The sequence below is a fragment of the Natator depressus genome, chromosome 3, assembly GCF_965152275.1.
Source record: "Natator depressus isolate rNatDep1 chromosome 3, rNatDep2.hap1, whole genome shotgun sequence".
Lineage (NCBI taxonomy): Eukaryota > Metazoa > Chordata > Testudines > Cheloniidae > Natator > Natator depressus.
In genome coordinates, this window is record NC_134236.1 from 119,250,288 (window position 1) to 119,273,143 (window position 22,856).

Below are 22,856 nucleotides of genomic sequence, written 5' to 3' on the forward strand. Positions count from 1 at the left end.
TGGGGGATAGTACAACACTGAATATACCAATCTCAGGGGATGCTTAGGAAGGCTGACATACTGAAATGCATAGTGTGTAAGCAGAGTAGCAGACTCATTTTAAAATAACTCTCTTCTCCTTGATGATTGCTGCTTCCCTAGTACATTGCTTGATATATCTAATATGTCTTTATTTTAAATCTGCCAGCTAATTCTGGTTCCCTACAAGGTCCACAGACTCCCCAGTCTACTGGTAGTAATTCCATGACAGAAGTGCCAGGCGACCTGAAGCCTCCAACACCAGCATCAACACCTCATGGACAGATGACGCCCATGCAGGGCGGCAGGTATTGAAAACTCAGTGCTTCATTTCACCTTTCTTACCCTTGCTACATAGAGTAGAACAGTGTGCCATCAGGGTATTGTTTGTATAAAGAAAAGCAGCATTTAGGGTTTTTGTTTGTTTGTTCTTTTCAGGGGCATCTTTGCATGGTCATTTTGCATCATAACATCTTGCTCTGCAACAGGATGCAGCAACTATGGTTATCAGTGCTCTGCCTTCTATTCCCCTAATAATGTACATTTGGAAAAAACAGAATTCCTGAGTTGATCGTCAATGCTTCAGTTGTCAATGATAACCTTAAAATTTGAGAACATGGAGATTTTTCGGAGTTGAAAGTGGGCTCATGATCATCTTTATAATGGTCCTTTCCATCATAAACTATGTACGTGTGCAGAGCAAGGACTAAAACCCTGGTCCTTCACCTCTAAACGTACAGTCTCCTGCCCCTGAGCTAAAGGGAGAGTTCTGTTAGTTATCAACTAACTGGTAACTGCAGGAGGACCGTTCTGGTCTATAGAGAAGGACCCTTGTGGTTTTATTAAGCAGCAGTCAGCAAGCCAAGGGCAACGTCCTTGTGCAGACACAGTGCCTTATCCTTCTACCACTAAAGTCTATGACAAAAAACTCTCAGCAGCATCAGTGGGAGCAGGATTGAGATCCAGACTATCCACAACAAAATCATTCACAACTTTGTTTAATTATAGTCTCTTGTCTTCAGTTGTAATCAGTGCACAAGTCTTCAAAGAGATCTGACTAGGTGGAGAGATAGAAGGGGTAGTAGCAAACCTTTTTTAATTACCTCTCATTCAAACAGTTTGATTAATTTTTTTCCTATTTGTAAAAACATTTTCCTTTGCCTTCAGAAGAAATGTGGCAGTTCTCAGAGCAACTCAGTTTTTCAAGCCATGTTTATAAGGGCTTATAATAAAGCTAGCTGAAGCCACAAAGGTTACAGCCGCTCCATAATATTGAATGGTATTGAGACGGTAAATCAAGTGCTGCTGTTTGTTCTTTCTCATAATATGAGAACAAGGGGACATTGAGTGAACTTGAAAGATAATTCTATTTAAAACTGATAAAAGGAAGTACCTTTTTGACACAATACATAATTAACATGTGAAACTTATTGCCTCAGAGTATTGAAGCAAACAGTTGATCTGGATTCCAAAAAGGTGAGGACTTTTATGTGACTAATGGCAACATGCACATTTACATTAGGTTGGATAAAAAAATCCCTCATGCTTAAGGAAGAAGCAGGGGTAGGAAGAAACTTTTCCTGTGGGCAGGTTATTCCATAATTGTCTATTATGGCATTTCTTATGCCTTTCTCTGAAGCATCTGGCGCTGGCTACTAGCAAAGACTGGATACTGCACTAGAAGGACCATAGTCTGGTCTGGTATCACAATTTCTCGCATGTGTTCCTGTGACATTAATGCCTCCATTTTGTCTGTCCATTTAGAAACAGTGCTGTTAGTGTGCACGATCCCTTTTCTGATGTAAGTGATTCCGCATTCCCGAAGCGAAACTCCATGACGCCAAATGCACCATACCAGCAGGGGATGAACATGCCAGATATGATGGGAAGGATGCCCTATGAACCGAATAAGGACCCTTTTGGTGGGATAAGAAAAGGTACCTACTAAGCGGCAGTCTCAGTGTGTTCTTCCCTAGTTTCATCCAAGCAATCTATTTTGATTTGTCAGTGTGTGCTTGGTGTGGCTCTTTTTGCATGCTCTCCCTGTCTCTTTGCATATCCTCCTATCCTTGCCATCAGCAACATCATATCTCCACGGCAATAAAGGAAGTGTAACCACACCTCAGCCTTCTCTAGTCATTTTTCCCCTTCTGAAAGTTAAATTATATAAGTGTAGGCTTCAGGCTTCAACGGAATCCCAAAATGGTTGTTCAGGAATACTACACTGTACAGTTTGTGACTGGACTATACTATTAAGGATCAGCAAGTGAAATTAGTTGGGGCTGGGGTTTTTTAATGTTCTAGTAGCATCTTTGAATATAGTAAAGTATATTACAACTTGGGATAGCATTTCTAATTGTTAGAGTAGGAAACTGGGAGTCAGAACTCGTAGGTGTTATCATGGTTCAACTGCAAATTCACTGTGCAGTCTTAAGCAAATCTCCTAACCTCTTTGCCTCAGGTTACGCATCTTTAAAATAGGTATACTTAACTGTGTAGCACACAGAAGTGATGCAAGGTATAATTAATTAAGGTTTGTTAGGCATTTTGAGATCCTGTGGTGAAAGGTGCCACGTAATTCAAAGATTAGTGTTTTAGAAAGTTAAAAATTAGAATAACTCTAAAGCTAACTCAGTCCCTGGGTGCACTTCACTCAGGGTCTTTCTGTGAATTTTAAAGTATCTTAGGAAAGAATAATTTGAGCTATTCTCCTACATGTTTGTGTATAGGAAAGGGAGAGGGTAGGAAGCAGTTCAGAGTTCGTAAGAGCAGAAAAGAGAAGAGCAGATGATGGAGGTTTAAGAGTATGAAGTGGCAGCTGAAGGACGAGGTAACAGAGAGGAAAAGGACAAAGAGCAGGGAGAGGAGGAGAAGTGGTGATGTACTGGTGTCACTACTTTAAAAAAAGAGAGAGAACGTGATACTGATGAGACCATTTGGAACAGCAGCTGGGTAGAGGCCTTATGTTTCCTTTAAATCCCGTGCCTTTTGCCCTGGCCCCTGGTACAGCAGAACTTCAGGGGAAGTACATCCTTTCCAACTTAAACTTATTTTGATTTCCACGGCCATCTTGAGATCAGGTTGGTTTACTGCACATACCCATTTATTTCACATTTAGATTAGGTCACAAGTAAAAATTAGTTTTGTCATATCATCTCAAGCTTCTCGGAAAGATGATCACATGTGATTCAAATCTGTTCCCTCACTCAGCTCATTCTGCTGATGGTGTTTCTCCATTTATAAAAGAGTTTGGCAAGGTGGTGATTGCATACAAAATTTCGGGAACAATTCCAGGGCTTCCTGTAGCACTTTCAAATACCCTCTTATCATGCATATAACTCAATCTCTAGCTCCTGGAATTAATAGAACTGCTTCTTTGCTTCTTTATTATAAGGGTGCCTAGTTCTCTCACCTACTATTCTTTCCGTTGCTTTAGTTACGAATCTGGCCTGTTCTAAGGCAGCAAGTGACAGGAAGTGGAAAGCTTTGTTCTTGGAGAAGTCCTGTTCTTCCTTTCCAAGACGAGCCTTTGCCTTCTTACCTTCACCCTCACCTCTATTTTTTCATGTTAAATATCTCAAACTAGAGAGATGGGGCTACTTCCTTGAATCCTTTGTTACTAAATGATGTCATGGCTGGTGCTGACCAAGTCTCTTCTTGGACCCTTTAGAATTGTACCTACCTTGGTCAGGGGGATACCTCCAGGATACAGGATCCTATGCACAGACATCAGCCCCATTTTGGGAAAGGGAAAGAAAACAGCCCTGTGGCTACAGGGTGCTAATTAAAGCCATGAGGCTAGCACATAAGGCTTTCTGATATTTAGAGATTTGAGTTTGAATCAACATTTGTTGGGCTAAGAAGAGCAACTGTGAACAGAGTCCAGCTTGAGCCTTTAGCACACTGAGGAAGAAGAAAGCTTTCTACCTGATGGGTTTAATTCTCTAACATGAGGTTCCAAATCTGATTTTTTTCATTGGAAGTTATTTGATATTCTGACTACCTTGCTGTTCCATCTTATCGATAGTGCTGATTTATTTGCTTTCATCACTCTTCTAGAGCTTGTCAGACACCTAGTAATTCTGTGTGGCAGAGTTAGGCCTTCAGGCGTTTTTTCAAATGATGTCATTTAACAGACCTTGGAAGCTCATCTTTGAACACCAAAAATAAAATGTTTAATTTGCAGTTCTTCCGTTTTTACTTATTATTGCAGTGCCTGGAAGCAGTGAGCCCTTCATGGCCCCTGGACAAATGCCCAATAGTGGAATACAGGATATCTATAACCAGACTCCATCTGGAGCAATGTCCACCATGAGCATGAGCCAGCGGCAGCAGTTCTCTTATGGAAGTGGCTATGACAGGAGGTGAGTCAATCTTCAGCGAAGTTAGTGGAAATGATCCTGTCCTCTTCCCCTTTGCCCCATTGTCCTTCACTTCCTGCAGCTGCTTACTAAATCACTGGGAGTTAAGCCACGGGTAATGAGAGAGTCTAGCTTTTTGCAGAAATTAATAAGGAGAGAGTTGTCACACTTTAGGAGTAACTCGATCTACAGCTGATCAGCAAGTGGGTCTGCTTGACAGCTGCTTTTGGCAGGCTGTTGTGTTGTGCTGTGGCTTGCTAAAGTAGCACTTGTGTTAGTCCTCTTGCCCTGTTCATACCGAAATGGAAGATGTTGATTTTTTTTATATAAAAAACAAAATATACATCTTAAAAATGTTTTCTTTGGTCTGCCGGAGACTAGAACTTCATCTGGAGCTTTCAGGGTCTATACTATCTCTGTGCTGTAGGGACACTGCTCTTAAAGTGTTTGACCATAGTGATCCTCTGTACTGAATTCAGATCCCCAAAGGTCCAAATTTCAGTGAAGTGAAACCATTTTTTCCCCCTTTTCCTTATCCTGGGAAAGTGTTGTTTTTTTAAATCCATAGAATCACTGATGTCTGATCATTGGGAGCAGGCAGAAAGGTTTGAGAGTGTTTCGGTATACTGAGTTTTGCAGTATGTTTTGCAAGCTAGAACTGTAGAAATTTTTTTCCCATCGTTACCATCAATTAGTTGTACAGTTTTGCTTCATTGCTAACATTTCCTGATGGCAGCCAGGTGTACAGTATTGGCCTCCTAAGTTAATAGTAGGCCAGTAGGCTGAAGCAGTAGGGGAAGAATAACACAACTGTCATCATTTTGTTCAACAAAAGCCACGTTGCTGTGTTGTCAGCCAGATTAAAGGTCCCAGCAGAAGGTTTTAGGCCAGAAGAATCCTTTCCATTAGGTTTTATTGATTTGGCGATTTTGGAGAATAAGTGCTTTTTACAGAATGAGGTTTCCTTTGTCATTTTTAGGTCGGATCATGGGCTGGGTCCTGAAGGCAGTATGGGACCACCTGGTCAGAGCAACATGGTGCCTTCAAACAGTGACCCAAGCATGTACTCTCCTAATCGTTACCCTGGCCAGCAGAGGTGAACATTGATTTCTCTGTTTATAATATCTGGATAATCCGAAATCCTAGCAGCTACTGATTGTGTGTAAACAGAATATTCAGTAGCTTGGTGTGTTATTTGTTTGTGTGTTGCTATAGAGATTTTTCCATTGGGTTTGTTTTTTGGGGTTGGGAGAGCTATTTTTTTGTGTGTTTCCATAGAATTATAGATGTTAGAAAAGGAAATCACACAATTTGGTGCCAATACAGGATGTACACAATGTTATATTCTCAAATTGTCCATTCTAGTTTTAAATTATTCAAACTCTGAGGCTTATACAAACTCTGAGGCTCAGGTGGTGGCCATTCTATAGTCTAAGTAACACTAACTCTTAAGGAGCATTTCCTGATATATAGCCTCCATTTTCCTTTGCCTAGTTTCATCTCATTACTCTGTTATATTACCTCAGACAACCCTAGACAATTCCTATCAGTTAAGTAGTTCTTTTGACATTGATTAGATAACCTCTCTGTCTGGCTTGATTTTCGGAGATATTCAACACCTACCACACCCACAGACGTCCGTGAGAGTTGTGGATGTTCAGCACCTTGATAATCAGGCCGTGTTAGTTCTTTTAATTCTTTCTAAGAAGTCAAATTCTCCAGCCTTTTCATCTTTTTGCTCCTTTTTCCTGAATTGCCCTTAAACGTATTCTGGTGTCCAGAACTGCGCTCAAAATTCTAAGTGTGGTCTCTTTCGTATTGTATGCAAAGGGACTGCTAACATCTTGGTCTGTGAAAGGGTGGTTTCGTGTACACTACCCAAACTGAAATTGATATTTGTTGTGTTACCGTATCACACTGCAAGCTCAAATCCAATTTGCTATCCACCATCAGCGCCAGGTATTTATCATCCTTACTGCTTTCCATGTATTTCCCTTCAAGTGATTTTCTGTTTCATTTTTTAAAAAATTAATTAAAAGTATGCCCAGTTAAGCACTCAAAAAATCAGGAATTGCCACAGGTAAGTTTATAAGTGCAACCTTAACTCTGTACTTGATGACACAGTATTTCATTAACTGCTATATTATTCCTCAAAAAAGAACAGTATGTCATCATTGAAGTCATATGTAAATTGCAGGTTTTAAAAAAATTACATCATCATCATGGGTAAGTGTTGGGATTTCACAGGATAGGCACTGCTGCAGTATTTCCAACAGTAGGGAGGCAGAGTGGTAATTCCACCACATGGTGCTGGACATTGAGGCCTGTTTCACTCCACGCTCAGTTCCAGCCCCAGCCACTGTGGCTGCTTCCTGACTGGCCAGCCAGTGGGGACATGGGGTGGCAATGACAATATACACAGCAGTTAGAAGCCCCGCCTTGGCCCACCCCACAGTAGTCACCACCAGGAGTGGGAGCTGAGACTGGGACCAAGATCTACTGCTTCGAGCACAAGCAGGTGTGTGAGAGAGCCCAGCCCTGGCAGGGGATCGGGTTCAGACTGGAATCCATCACCATCAAACCCCCTCACACGGCAGGGCCCCCTTCACACATACACACAACCCAATCCCATTGTCAGATCAGGGCCCCCTTCAACACCTTTGGTTCCCTGCTGAGCAAGCCCCCTTACCTTCTGCTCATGCTCCAAGTAGTGGATCTTGGTCTCAGTTCCTATGGTGTCTCACCCAGGCCTGCCAGAGGCTGCTGTGGAGCGGGCCAGGGCTCCTAATCAAAGCACATTGTCAGCACCACTGACAATCTCTCCATTGGTTGGCTGGACAGGATGCAGCAACGTCAGCCTGAGCCAGATGGCTGGCACCATGTGGTCACACCCACACACATGGTCTACCTCAAGCAGCCGAATTAGCCCAGTCCTGTGATTTTTCCAATATCCCTTGGGCATCTCTGCTTCTGCCTCCCCACTGTTGGAAAAATCACAGTATTGGACTAATTTCACAATTTCCTTGCAGTCTGTGAAATTGTTATTTACACAGGGCCTTAGTCGTCCTACATTTTTTTATTAAAAGCTCCAGCGCATAAGTGTAGCATCTTGAAATATTTTTCATAGTTTTGTACTTAAACTCATTTTGTGCCACTATGGTCCAGTGAAAATGACAAATTCAGTTTAAACCAATTTTTAAAATATTTTTTTATATTCAGTAGAGTCTTTAATGTTCCATAAAGTGGGTTTCTTGATGAGACCCACTTTTTAAAACTCTTTAGAATTTGAACACACCCTCTTTGCGCTGTAGGTCAGATATTTTATTTACTAGAATATATATCCTGCTTCACTCTGTTACAACTATATTGCTTTATACTCTGTGTAGTAATTCCTTCGGGTACATCCTTGCGGCTGACTTCCACCAATAGTCTTAATGCTGAATTAGTGCAATACATGAGAGCTCCTGACTGGTGGAATCCAAGGAATTTAATTGGTTTTGTGCAGGTCGGGGGGTTCTTGAGTCCTTAATTTTCCTCTCATTGACATCTTTGTAGGGGTCCAACAACTTTGGCAACATGCCCAAAAAGGTGTCACCATCCATTCTAAAAATTAAATTACTATCACTGTGCTAAGAGGCTTGGTATGGAAATTAGATGGTATGGTAAAACAAATGTTTCGTGGTGGTGGCCATCTTTAAGGTGTAGAATCATCAGAGCAATTTCATTTTTCCAGTGGCTTGGAAGTTCCAACAGTACTAAGTGCTGATTTGAATGCATCATTCTAGGCATGAACCATATGGGCAGCAGTATCCAGGGCAAGGACCTCCTTCAGGACAACCACCGTATGGAGGACATCAACCTGGAATGTATCCACAGCAGCAGGTAAAAGAGGTGGAATCATTTATATTCATGACATTTATTTTGTAAATATCAACCCCCCAAAAATATACTTTATAATATGAAATTAAAACAAATTCTTAAAATGCATGTAGTTTTCGCACAGGTGAGCAACATAGTGTGGGCCAAAATCAGGGCCCATTTTAGCAGCGGATGTGCGATAACAAGGCCATGTACTAGTTAGGTTGAAGTGTGTACTTTAAAGTTGCAATTCTGTGGTGTGGAGTCCGTGACAGGTGAAAGCCCCAGGCACAGTAAGCAGGCAGATCAAAACAATGCGATTCATAGGCTGATAATATTGCACACCCAGCTTGCAGAGACAAATAGGAAAGCTGCTGACTGGGAGAGTAGAAAGCACTCCTGTCAGGCAGGCAACTGAAACCAAGGAAGTCTGGCAGGAAGAGAAAGACCCAAGCCTCCTGGTTGCTAAGGCTGGCATAGAGTGTCACACAGATAATCCAAGACTATCATAAAACCTGCATGTGAGAGAATCATGTACTCTGAATATATAGCAGATGATATATTCCAATATATTACTAACATTGAAAAAATATTTTAAACATTCAAACCTTTGAGCCTTTCTGTAATATATAAAATATACAGAATATGCTGGAAAATATGGGTACTGTTTCTAGACATAGGTTTTGTAAAATGTATTGATAATATGTGTGCAAACCCTTGCCCCATTAAAGTCATTGGCAGAAATCCCATTGACTTCAATGGGGCCAGGATTTCACCCTATGTATGATAAAGCAGTTGGTACTCACTCTGTAATTATGGCTGGTGCTAGGTTGCTAGAATAAGACAGATTTTCAAACATGCCAGGATTCCCCAAAAATAAATTTATCTTCCTGAAATTTCACATAAAACATCTCAGTGTGGGGCAGAGGTTTTCTAGGAAGTTCAGTAAAGATCAGAAGTGAAGCTCTAAAGTTGGAGGGTTTTGAAAATGTATCTAAAATTCACTTTTGAAATGTTATACTTCTCTTTTTTCTCTCATACTGTCTCCAAAGTGTCGTGGTCAAGAAACTCCACATTTGTTTGTTGGTCTTGCTGAGGAGCAGCATTTTTAGTAATTTGGGGTGATTTAGTGGAGAAATTACAAAGATCAATAACAAAAATAGCATGTGACACCCCACACTACGGTATCCAGGAAATGAGCTAACGAGATTCTCATGAAAGATGGGAACTCCCTAAACTTTGCAAAAATATATAGTCAAACTAACATTATTAAGAAACTATAAAATCTCATTTCCTATTCTTGGTATCCATTTCCAGTAATGTCTTAATAATGTATTATTTTGACTTTTTTGTATATTTTGTCACGTATTAGGGGACAAAGTTAAGGTTAGGCTGGTGGTGTGACGGAGGGTTGGGTGGGAGTTAATGGCTGAATTATCATAGTGGGACCCTCCTTTAAAGGTGCCATTGACATGCTGTCTTTTTGTCCCACTATACCCCTTTTACATCTATATCTTCCGTCTGAGTTATCTGACTGTCTGAGATCCCAATCCAGCAAACACATCCAGGCTTAACTTTAATCATGTCAGAAATCCCACTGAAGTGGGATTACTCGCATGTTTTAAATTAAGTATGTGCACAAGTGTTGCAGGATCAGTATCTAAGTGGATTTATGCATAACCATTTGAAATTGTGGTGCAACTCAGACAACTTTTTACATGATGCCCGTTTTTCTGTGTCTTGCATTAGAGTTCATGTCACAGACCCAGTATGTTACGTAGATGTGTAGGACCTAAAGCCGACCATGGACCCTTTGTTTCTGAAATAGCTTGACAGCTCACTGGCAAATTAAAACTTTCATGCAACTCAGTGGTTAGGATTTTCAATGCACCAAAGTGAGAAAATGAGAATTAATGGTTCCCACAGCAATTCTAACTGACCCACATTGCATGCATATAGAATTTTATATGATGTTAACTTTAGTACATTAGTATACATTGTGCAATGTGACTGAGTTAAGGTTTCTGTGGGAGCCATAACTTTGAGTTTACCATATAGATCATATATTCAAAAACTGCACATTTGATTCACATTTTTTGCCTCATGACATTCAGTGTGGCTTGAACTGTGAAGCAAACTCCCTCAGGAACTGAAGACCATTACAAACCTCTCCGCCTTCCACTCAGTTCTTCACCCTGCCTTCTGTAACATAAACACAGAGCAGCATGTACATTTTAAAACAAAGTATCAACCCCTGTCAAAACAAAACACTACATTGTGCTCACAGTTCTCCCCCTTCAGAGGGAGGATGAGAGACAGAAAGAATCACACATGACAGATGTTAGTCATGTCACTTAATGTACTCCTGGAAGGTGTTCAGATACTGTGGTGATAAGCACCATATAAGCACCTATCTAGAGCAAAATAGAATGTTTGAATTTAACTGCTGGAATAATCACACATGAAATGTGATTAGGGAATTTAGGGAGAGGGATTCATCTTCTTGGCAGGGATGCGTGGAGGTTTTGGAACACCAGACATAACTGAGATGGGTGTTTCTCCCACCAGTCAGCCTGTTTTGCCTGACTTATACTCTGTTTCAAACTCCAGTGTCCTGGATACATACTTGAAGAAGCATCGTGCTTTGGGATGTTAGAAGACTTTCAAAACTTGTCCTCCAAGAAGACTAAGTCTGTGACAAGTTTGAAACTTTAAAAAGACTTTTTTTTGTAGTTCGAAAATAAAAAAACTGAAAAAATACCTTAGCTGGTGAAGATAATTTCTTTTTCATGCCTAGATGTGTCCTAAGTGAGCAATATAATTTTACCAAACTTGCAAAAAATTCACCCCTGGATTGAGAGCTAACATGAGAAATTTTATCCAGTGGTAATTTTTTTTAAATATAAGTTTTTATAAGCACATCAAAGTAGGGTCTTAATATGCAAGCTGGCTCAATCATAACCATAGCATTGCTAGCTTGACTCTATAAGCAGCATTCTGTGCAGTCCTAAGGATTTTTGATTTTTAAAATGAGCTTTCTGCCAGTTCATATACGTTTGGTATGATAGGAAAAGACAGAAAACTTTTGTTTAAAAAATAATTATAAAACTACTATTTTACCACCTCCTGTGTAACGTGTTCTTTCTGAAATGTTGCCTTTATATTAGTGTCATGGAATCTAAGGATGCCCGTCACTTTTTTTAATTACATATTAAATATCACTCCTGACTGTCAATATGATTGAGCTTTTTTCTCCAAAACATTCTTTTTCAGAACTATAAACGTCATATGGATGGCATGTATGGGCCTCCAGCAAAACGCCATGAAGGGGATATGTATAACATGCAGTATGGCAATCAGCAGCAAGAAATGTATAACCAGTACAGTAACACTTACTCTGGACCAGACAGGAGGCCTATCCAGGGACAGTATCCATATCCTTATAACAGGGAGAGGATGCAGGGCCCCGGACAAATCCAGCAGCATGGAATACCCCCGCAGATGATTGGTGGCCCCATGCAGTCATCATCCACCAGTGAAGGTCCTCAGCAGAACATGTGGCCAACACGAAATGATATGCCTTACCCATACCAGAACAGGCAAGGCCCTGGAGGCCCTGCACAGGCTCCACCCTATCCAGGGATGAACCGCACTGATGATATGATGGTACCTGACCAGAGGATAAACCATGAGAGTCAGTGGCCTTCTCATGTCAACCAACGTCAGACTTCTTACATGTCATCCTCAGCCTCCATGCAGCCTATCACTCGACCTCCTCAGTCATCCTACCAGACACCACCCTCAATGCCAAACCACATCTCTAGGGCTCCAAGTCCAGCATCCTTCCAGCGCTCTTTAGAGAACCGTATGTCTCCAAGCAAGTCTCCTTTCCTACCCTCTATGAAGATGCAGAAGGTTATACCCACAGTTCCAGTGTCACAAGTCACAGGACCTCCGCCCCAGCCACCACCAATTAGGCGAGAAATTACTTTCCCTCCAGGCTCTGTAGAAGCATCGCAACCAGTCTTAAAACCAAGACGAAAGATTACCTCAAAAGATATTGGTGAGCATCAAACAAAGGTCTAAATACAGAAATAGAAGTAAAGAATCTAAGTTAACTCAGCTAAATGTAAAGTGATTTTATCTGTTAAAATGTAATAGCACCAAAAAAATTGTACAGAATGGGTGGTCATCCCACGGGTCATATACAGCTCAGCAAATGCTACATGGGACATCAGTAGCTGGGAACAAAAGGAGCATGGAATGTTGAGCCCTGTAGTCTCCACAGGTCTCTCTTTGTATTAAAAGATTAAGGCAGTTTAGGCTCTCAAATTCCATGTGTTAGCTGCTACCCTAAAGCACCTATGCAATGGTCAGTACAACCATCAGTTGAGCAAAGTTTGTTCTTGTGGCACAGAAAACATACCAAAGCACCGATGAAGTGAGCTGTCGCTCATGAAAGCTTATGCTCAAATAAATTTGTTAGTCTCTAAGGTGCCACAAGTACTCCTTTTCTTTTTGTTGGTGCATTGTTTACTTACATTCACACACCTTCATTAAATGACCTTTTGTTTTTTGATGGCAAGTCTTATATCCAGCCAGGATAAGAATTTCCCTGCCACTCTAATGGTAAGGGTTTGTGTTATTGGTGGAGATGGGTTTTCTGCGGCTGAGGGGCGAATGCACTTAAAGGTATCTCCTAGGTATCATGTAGGAATGTGCTCTTGGAGGTGATATTTGGGGGGAAGGTGGAAACATGTTAGTGTGAAATCATACTGGTAAGATTCAAGAGGCCATTCTGACTTGGCATGCTGTGTAATCGTATGTCCAGTGTAGGGATATTAGTGTAAGATCCTCAGTGACTTGAGTCATGCACTATATATTTATCGTAGTTGGGACTTCTTTAACATTTGGATAGACCCAGGTTGCATCTCATTGACGAGCATGGAAAATATTCTTTAAAATCACTCAAATAATCTAAGAGAGACTGTTTTTTAAATTAAAGAATTATTTTAAACTTTCTGGGGGAGATTATGTTTTATAGCATCAACTATGATTTAGTGCTCATTCCCATAATATTTACTCTTGTACAATTGAGAGTTTATTATTTTTCTCCACATTATTCCCAAATATTTTCCTATTTTGACTGAACCCATTACTACACTTCACTCGTTCAAGTTCCCACTTCTGTTCATGTCCTTTCTGACTTGTTCCGTTCTGTCCTTTCCTCTTCCTCGTACTGATGGTAGATGACATATGTGAGGCCCTCTTAGTTGCAGCTTCCATCATATCAGTCTCCTCAGCCAAGTTCCTGAGTTACCAGCATAGCAGTCACTGAGACACCTGGCTGTTTTCATTGCTTTTGATACTTTTACTGTATGATCTCTGCAGTGTGTTATACTAATTAAATACATCTCTGAGTGGTAAAGATACACTCAGCATTCCTTCCAGCTGCCACCCCAACACGGGAGTAAAGGGCAGAAACAAAATGATCACTGTACTCTTTGTTTTGTTTAACTTGTTTCATAGATTTTTTTCGACTATTCAAACATTAGTAAAAGCATCTCACCATGAGGAAAGGCAAGAAAAACTGCCAGTTTCAAGTACTCACTAGAAACAAGGCTCACATCCGTTCTGCCAGAAAGGCAAAAGAAGAACTGGACCACATGGTGGAAGCAGTGATGCTCAGTGCCATAATTTAGAACCTGAACACACCCTGTTTAGCAGACTACCTCGTTTGTATTCTCTAAAGTCAGCATGTCAGAAGTCTCCCTTGAAAGTCCACCGACTCTCCGCTAGAAAGCACTGCTTCTAATATTTTTTTCTTCTCTCATTCTCCAGTAACTCCTGAGGCCTGGCGAGTGATGATGTCTCTTAAATCTGGCCTTTTGGCTGAAAGTACCTGGGCTCTAGACACTATTAATATTCTTCTGTATGATGACAGCACTGTTGCTACTTTCAACCTTTCGCAGGTAGGTGAGATGGCACTTTACCTCTCAACCTGATAAGATCAAAAATTCAAATTGAGGGACACAGAATGGACACAGAAAAATGATTGAGTGAGTCCATTAAAATTAATTATCATTAACATAAATTAAAAACGTAAATTAAAAGATTCCATAACCTCAATTTTGCTGATTGAACATCAATGAACTACAAGAGGAACCCAGGCTAGTGTGGGATGGGGTAGATTATAAACTTAAAATGAGGAGTATCTCTTGTGAAAATGGACAGTTAAGGGATAGGAGCATTTTGGCATTGGGAGAAGGCAAAGTCCATGAATACATACTCATTTGAGGTATTTGTTGGGTCAGGTACATTAAAACAAACATTGGCTGTTAGCACCAGGCATATCAGGATACTGGGTTTTTTTTAAACTGGACGTTTTTACAAAATGAGGAATTATGTTTTCACAAAAGGTGTCAGATCGATAATGCTGCTAAAACCAAAATCCACTATTTATCTACAAGACATGTATAACACAGGATCTAATGGCATAAGCTTCTCCTACACTACCTTCCAGTGTTTCTCAGCCCTGTTCTAGTAATCAAGATAGCAGATACTATGGTGATGAGTATGGTTTAAGAACCTATGCTGTGTAGAGTATTTAGTTTCTATTACTTTTCGTTTCTTTGACCCATTTAATCCTTCACTTTTTTGATGCGGTTCTGTGCCAGTTTGGTGGCAATTTTTAATATAGTCTACTAGAACTGGGTCTAAAACCTCCAATTTATTTCACACAAAACACTGTATAGCCATCAGTTATGATTTTTGGGGTATTATTGTCTTGGGCTTGATTTGAACTGCTGATCAAGATTCCATATGATGTTTGGTTTCAGAGTAGCAGCCGTGTTAGTCTGTATTTGCAAAAAAGAGAAGGAGTACTTGTGGCACCTTAGAGACTAACAAATTTAATTGAGCATAAGCTTCCAATGAAGTGAGCTGTAGCTCACGAAAGCTTGTGCTCAAATAAATTTGTTAGTCTCTAAGGTGCCACAAGTACTCCTTTTCTTCATATGATGTTTGGAAATTTCTGCAGTTATTAAATGTAGGGGTGGGTTTTTATTTGGGGTGGGGGTTTTTTTTAATATTTAAGGGTTTGGAAGTCTTAAGAGAACCATAAAATATGAACATATTTGTCCTCCCAATAAAATAAAACTACTGTAGAAAAATAGAAATTGGATGTAAGATGGGACATTTTCACTGAATAGTTCTTATCAGGGATCCTAGTTTTCCATGACAGAAAAAAACAACATTCTCCAATAAAAAAACATAAAAATCCGTGCTTTTCCACGATTAAAGTTGAATTCTGAACTTTAGTTTCCCAAGCCACAATATATATAGGTATCAGATGAATACAATGTTTTACTGATATATTTGCAATTAAGTAAGTTTGAAGCCTACCAGTACCATTAATCATTATAATCAAATTTAATAGAATTGCAATTTGTATTTCTTATGTATACCAAATACTTCTGTGTCTGTATTCTATATTTTGGGGGAATAGGGGTTTTTTTAAATGCACAAAAACACTGGAATAATCCAGTCACAGTGCATTGTTTCTTTACTGTTGTTGATGGCCCCACTGTTTGAGGCTCTTGTTTTCCTTTTTTGTCATTCAGTTTATGTTTAGCACTTTCCATGTGTTCTACAATTCGAATGTAATCTACAGCCTTGCTGCATACAGTACAGAACAACACATTATCATCAGCATGAAATTTGTCCTTGCCAAACTCAGTGACATGATCCTTAGGGGTGATTTTTAAAGTTTTTGGCATCTTTTTATAACTTTAATTACATCTGAAGGCTGAAATGAAATTTGAGCTGCATTAAAACGCAAACCCCTATACACCATTGAGTAACCTGAATACACCGGAAGCAGTTTATTGGAGTATGTTAATTTTAAGCATATTCAAAAATCAACCACAAGAGAGGGAAGTTGCGTGCATTGAATAAGGGACACTGGTATTTCAGTAAAATTTAGAGAGTAGTTAATACATGTTTTTATTTTTTCACTAAACGTAAAAACTAAAGATTCTCTGTAAAAATGCAAATTCCATGTTTTTCTGTGGCAAATAGATTTCTAGGATCCCTGATTATTATTCCATAGTTAATAAGAACAATTAATAGGCAGATGTTTGGGACTGAATGTAGTAACAGTAATTCATCTTTGACACAAAGCCACTGAGGGTGAACCAGAATTAGGAATCCAAGTGTTGCCCTCCAGTAGTGCAATAATTACACATTAATCCAGGTTTAAACACATAGGAAAACTACTTTTGAGGGTATCTTACAGTATAGAGAACTGCCTGCCGGTAACAGCTTTCAAATATGCATGGACATAATGAAAACTATTCTGCTATATACATCATACAGGGGGGAGAGTATCAACTCCTAGAATCAGCATTGCCAGAATCCCACATATTGGGAAGTTGGTTTAGAGACAGTAGGTCAGGTCCTTAACGTATGTAGATCATCTTAGCTCATGTGAAGTCAGAGGAGCTATGACAGTTTACACCAATTCAGGAGTGGTCAGAAGGGAAGAAGAATTTCCCTTAGTAAATGTTTGTCATTCAAGGCTTGGCTGTCAGTAGTTTGTAGGATGTGTGAAAACGTTCATAGAAATATGTATGCAGTGGTGTTGTAGCCAGGTTGGTCCCAGGATATTAGAGAAGCAAGGTGGGTGAGATAGTATCTTTTATTGAACCAACTTCTGTTGGTGAGAGAGACAAGCTTTCACGCTTACACAGAGCTCTTCTTCAGGTCTGGAAACTAACTCAGAGTGTCACTGCTAAATACAAGGTGGAACAGATTGTTTAGCATCATTTGAATATGCTCATTGCTACTAACAAATTCCGTGCAGTCTAAAACGTTCATCTGAGTTTTTGACTTGTGTTTTATTTTTTCTCTCTCCAGTTATCTGGATTTCTTGAGCTTTTGGTAGAATATTTCAGAAAATGCCTGATTGACATTTTTGGAATCCTTATGGAATATGAAGTGGGAGATCCAGGTCACAAAGCACTTGATCACAACGCAGTCAAGAAGGATGACAGCCAGTCCTTAGCAGTGGATACGGGAAAAGAGGAGGAAAATGATGAATGTATTGACTACTTTGAGGAAGAGGAGGAGGAAGAGTGGGAGGAGGAAGATGAAATAGAAAAAACAGAAGGAGAAGAAAAGAGCACTGTTTTTGCCACTCCCAGTGCCATTGCTGATCCAAGTGAGAGGCCAAAACAAGCCAGTAAATTTGACAAGCTGCCAATAAAGATTGTAAAGAAAAATAATCTATTTGTTGTTGACAGATCTGACAAACTGGGGCGTGTTCAGGAATTCAACAGTGGGCTTCTCCACTGGCAGCTTGGGGGGGGTGATACAACTGAACACATCCAGACTCACTTTGAGAGCAAGATGGAGATTCCTCCACGAAGGAGGGCCCCTCCGGCCTTGAACTCTCCAAGCAAAAAGAAGGATCTAGAGGGGAAAGGTGAACCTGAAGAACAACACGAAAAAAGTATAACTGCTACCATCGATGATGTCCTGTCAGCTCGACCAGGAGCATTGCCCGAAGACTCAAACCCTGGTTCCCAGACAGAGAGCAGTAAATTTCCCTTTGGAATCCATCAAGCCAAAAGCCACCGGAATATTAAACTGCTAGAAGATGAGCCAAGGAGTCGGGATGAGACTCCTCTATGCACCATAACTCATTGGCAAGACTCCTTGGCTAAACGCTGCATCTGTGTGTCAAATATTGTCCGTAGCTTGTCTTTTGTGCCTGGCAATGACGCCGAAATGTCCAAACATCCAGGCTTGGTGCTGATCCTGGGAAAGTTGATCCTCCTTCACCATGAGCATCCGGAAAGAAAGCGAGCGCCGCAGACATATGAGAAGGAGGAAGAGGAGGACAAAGGGGTGGCCTGCAGCAAGGATGAGTGGTGGTGGGACTGCCTCGAGGTCTTGAGGGATAATACATTGGTCACATTAGCCAACATTTCTGGGCAGCTAGACTTGTCTGCTTATACAGAAAGCATCTGTTTGCCAATTTTGGATGGCTTGCTGCACTGGATGGTGTGTCCATCTGCAGAGGCACAGGATCCTTTTCCAACCGTGGGGCCCAACTCAGTCCTATCGCCTCAAAGACTTGTGCTGGAGACCCTGTGTAAGCTCAGTATCCAGGACAATAATGTGGACCTTATCTTGGCCACTCCCCCATTCAGTCGTCAGGAGAAACTCTACGCTACTTTAGTTAGGTACGTTGGGGACCGCAAAAACCCAGTCTGCCGAGAAATGTCCATGGCTCTCTTATCGAACCTTGCCCAGGGGGACGTGTTAGCAGCAAGGGCAATAGCTGTGCAGAAGGGAAGCATTGGAAATTTGATAAGTTTCTTGGAGGATGGGGTCACTATGGCCCAGTACCAACAGAGCCAGCATAACCTCATGCACATGCAGCCTCCACCTCTGGAGCCACCTAGCGTAGACATGATGTGCAGGGCAGCCAAGGCCTTGCTAGCCATGGCTAGAGTGGACGAGAACCGCTCAGAGTTCCTTTTGCATGAGGGTCGTTTGCTGGATATCTCAATATCTGCTGTCCTGAACTCTATGGTTGCATCTGTCATCTGTGATGTACTTTTTCAGATTGGGCAGTTATGACATAAGTGAGAAGCCAAGCATGTGTGAGTGGAGATTAGAGGGTCACATATAACTGGCTGTTTTCTGTTCTTGTTTATCCAGCGTAGGAAGAAGGAAAAAAAAAAGAATCTTTGCTCCTCTGCCCCATTCACTATTTACCAATTGGGAATTAAAGAAATTATTAATTTGAACAGTTATGAAATTAATATTTGCTGTCTATGTGTATAAGTACATCTTTTTATTTTATTTTTTTTAACCAAAGTTGCTGTCTAGTACATTCAAAGGTCACACTTTTTTTCCATAGATTATCCTTTTCAATGTTCTTTTCCATGTTTGTATTACATATTTTTTGGGAAGCGAACTAGTGACTTTAAAAAAATTGTGGCAAACCATTGTATGATGGGGGAAAAGAAATCTCACCACTTTGAAATGAAAAGGTGAAAAAAAACCCAACATACCAAGTTCCTGTGTGTTTTATTCTTTCAAAAAAAGGAAAAATAAAAATAATCTGTACACCATCACCCAAAGCTCTGTGCAATAGAAAATTCTAGTGATGTAGGTGTAGGGGATCACCAAGGGTGTCAGTCAGTAGTCAAAATACAAAATGATATTGGTTTCTCAACAGGAGAAATGGTTACATTAGGCTAGGAGCAAAACAAAAAAAATGTTTTTAAAGTTTAAAAGATTTTAAACACAAACCTGACGACGATAAACGTAAATTGCTTCCTCACCAGAACTGTCTTGTCTGCATCTGTTGTTTGACCTTCCACAATGACAGTTCTTCACAATTCCTTTAATCATTTTTTTAAATATTTTTTTTATTGCCTAAGGGCCGTGATGTATATAGAAGTTGTACATTAAACATGCCCTCATCTTTTTTTTTTTAAGTACAAAGTTTTTAGTTTCTTTTCCATGATGTGGTAACTCCAAAGTGACAGTAGATTTTTTTTTTCCTTTCATTTGGGCCATATCTCCAAAAAAACCCGAGGGTAATGTACAAGTTTCTGTATGTATAAAGTCATGCTCTATTTCGGGAGAGCAGCTGATCACAATTTGCTTTATAAATCAAGGTGTGGAAATGGTTACGTATGGATTGATTTAAGAAAATGGTTACCAGTCTACAGACAAAAAAAATATATACAGAAAAAAAGGAAGAAACACAGCTTCAAAGATTTTTCAGTGATGAGAATCCGCATTTGTATTTCAAGATAATGTAGTTTAAAAAGGAAAAAAAAACTTGATGTAAATTCCTCCTTTTCCTCTGGCTTAATGAATATCATTTATTCAGTATAAAATCTTTATATGTTCCACATGTTAAGAATAAATGTACATTAAATCTTGTTAAGCACTGTGATGGGTGTTCTTGAATAATGTTCTAGTTTCAATGTAGTGTACCAAAAAACAAACCAGGTACAAGAAACTGCAATAATAGTTATTCTCTGCCCCCCCACACCCTTATGATTATGACTTTAAAAAATATATTAATCTGTAATATTAATCAAGTGATACAGTAATTTACTCTCCTTTTGGAAGACTCTTTTCTGAGATCACAGAGAATAGATACCAGTTATTACTTATAAAAGGTGATCTTAAAAGGAGAAGATGTGATTAGCTGGTGGATAGTGCTGATTCAGCAAGTATCCACTCCACTTGCTACAGTCAGGGATCATAAAAAGAATATTAGAAAAAGTGACACACAAGATTTTTGTTAAAGCCCGAACCAACTTGAAGAAATGGATCTGTACTAATTCTTTCTTCTGGGTAAAGGCACAATGCACCCAAGTGATATGGGCATTCACAGTAAACACACACATGCTCCTTGATATTCTATATGTTATTGCATGCTTACAACACTCATGGCATCTCGCTCTGAGAGGTGCTGAGCTCCTGGAACTCCCATTCAAGTGGATCAGGCTTTAATACAGCACATCCTTTCTTACAACTGGTGGGAGATGGCCATTTGAATTTCAGGATTTATCTGGTTTCAGATACATCGACTCTCTCCCATCCACCACTCACCTGGTGATCAGCTTGTTGCTGAATATTGTTTATATTATTCATGGTTGAATATTCAACCAAAATATTTTTGCTGTTTCATCTTGGAACATTGACTTTGTTAGTGTTATCATAAAAAGCTAATAATAATCAGTTTACCCGGAATTGCTGCATAATTACACTGTTAGTATCCTCCTCCTTTCTCCAATCACAGTACAGAGTTTCTTGAGAATTACTGCTCCCATAGGCCTACTGCTTATCTTCATGTAGCTCACTCTAACACATTAATATATGGCAGCAAGTTTCATAGACACGTAAAGTATATACAATTATAATCCAAGTTTGAAACGTGACTCCGGAGTGTCACGAAAAGTAATTTTTCCTTTAGTTTTTTTATACAGTAATCTATCCACTCCCACATCACCTACTGTAACGATCTCTTTTTCTCTTGCATAACAATACATTCAGACATATATGTTGAATTATAACCCATTTGTAACTCTTCATGACATGAAGAGGCATTCAACTTAACATCAGGGCAGGGAGAAGCAGTATCCAATACTGTTCTTAGTTGCTAGCACTGTTTTAGGGAGTGATACTATCCATTGTATGGATGCAGGCTGTTATCTAAACCCAAAATTGATCTGTAATCAGTCCTTTCCTGTCCTTTTTCCTGTGTCTACTGGCTAGTCAAAGAAGGAAACAAAAAACATACTGGGCCTTTTTTACTCTAGCCTTTTTTCCCAAATTCCCCACCATTGCTACCATTATGGGAGCTGTACCAGTGCTAAAATATTTTAACCAGCGTCATCAGATTTGCTTGGAGCAGGGTTAGACAATATTGTGGTAAAGGGATTGGCAGCCACAGGATCCCTATCTACAATAGAACTACTACCAGTTCCGTTGTGTCAGTGGGAGAAATAGTGGGAAATTGGGAAAGGTGGTTAGTGTAGAGACAGCATGAATTTGGTAGATTTGCAGTTAAGGTAATAGCAGATCTAATTCATTAGATAATGTTGCAACACCAGTGAACGGTCTAACAGTTTTTCTCCTCTTTTAATTTGATACATAGTTTGCACCTTTCCAACCAATGGTGTCCAAGTAAAGCCTTTGGAGAAGATATTACATCAGAATTGCAAATTTCAGGGTCTTTCTAATTGGCTTGTGAATAAATATGAGCTGCTTGTGGCAAGAATTTTTTTTTAAGGATTAAATACCAGAGGGTAACAAACATGTAGCGTTTACTGTTTTTCCAGCAGTCTGAGCATAAATGCTGTGCAAAAAGCTGAGAATAACATCAACCGAAGAGTCACAATGTTTGAAATCTTACTGTAAGAGAAAAATGTGTAATATAAGGTGGCTGTGTGTTATTTTTAAAGCAGTGATGGTTAACTAGAAATAGCGGGGTGTTACCGAGTGATAAACCACCTATTCCTTTGGCCAACCCAAGCAACTAGTTTTATATGGATTAAAAACGTAGATACCACATATGTGGAGTCATTGGAGTCTTATTGACCAATGTGCCCCATAACTATTTTAGGAACCAAGATCTGACTATCCCTTTCAACAGAAACAAATATTGTTCCTTTTAGTCTCTGTCCCCTGTTTCCCTATTGGGAAGCAAGGAGGCAAAAGGAACCTATCCACTTCCTCCGCCTCATTTTGATGCTGGAAGCAAAGGACTCCATGTTTTATTCCACCACTATTTGTGTATTTTCTTTGCCCTTTGAGTGCCCAGAGCCACGGGGAAAGAAAAGAACACAGAAAAGAGTTACCTATGGGAAAATAGCAACAAATAAAAAACAATTATCCTGATTCTCATTTATACTAAGACCCTTGTATGACATTCTGGCAGTGAAATGCATTCTTCTATTGCCAGAGGGGTGTAAAGATGCTGTAAATTAAATAAGAATCAGATGCAGTTGTGGCTTTTGACACACCTCCACCCCAAGTCAAGGCCCTGTCTACGTTAGACCCACACAAATGTTTATCCTATTC

General features: G+C 39.9%; 1 protein-coding gene across 14 annotated transcripts in view; it reads left to right on the forward strand.

The window, feature by feature from the left end:
- ARID1B (AT-rich interaction domain 1B) overlaps positions 1 to 20,128 on the forward strand; it is a 398,456-nt gene extending 378,328 nt beyond the window's left edge. For 6 of the 14 annotated variants that reach the window (XM_074948664.1, XM_074948666.1, XM_074948670.1 and 3 more), the window contains 8 exons: positions 188 to 326; positions 1,783 to 1,955; positions 4,232 to 4,382; positions 5,359 to 5,475; positions 8,165 to 8,261; positions 11,511 to 12,300; positions 14,079 to 14,209; positions 17,154 to 20,127. In XM_074948664.1, coding sequence (XP_074804765.1) covers positions 188 to 326; positions 1,783 to 1,955; positions 4,232 to 4,382; positions 5,359 to 5,475; positions 8,165 to 8,261; positions 11,511 to 12,300; positions 14,079 to 14,209; positions 17,154 to 18,884 — 3,329 coding nt within the window. In that variant the 3' untranslated portion in view covers positions 18,885 to 20,127. Of the gene's footprint in view, positions 1 to 187; positions 327 to 1,782; positions 1,956 to 4,231; positions 4,383 to 5,358; positions 5,476 to 8,164; positions 8,262 to 11,510; positions 12,301 to 14,078; positions 14,210 to 17,153 lie in introns of all 14 variants that reach the window. The other 8 variants (XM_074948675.1, XM_074948677.1, XM_074948672.1 and 5 more) reach the window with 4 other exon arrangements.
- The last annotated feature ends 2,728 nt before the right edge of the window (positions 20,129 to 22,856 follow it).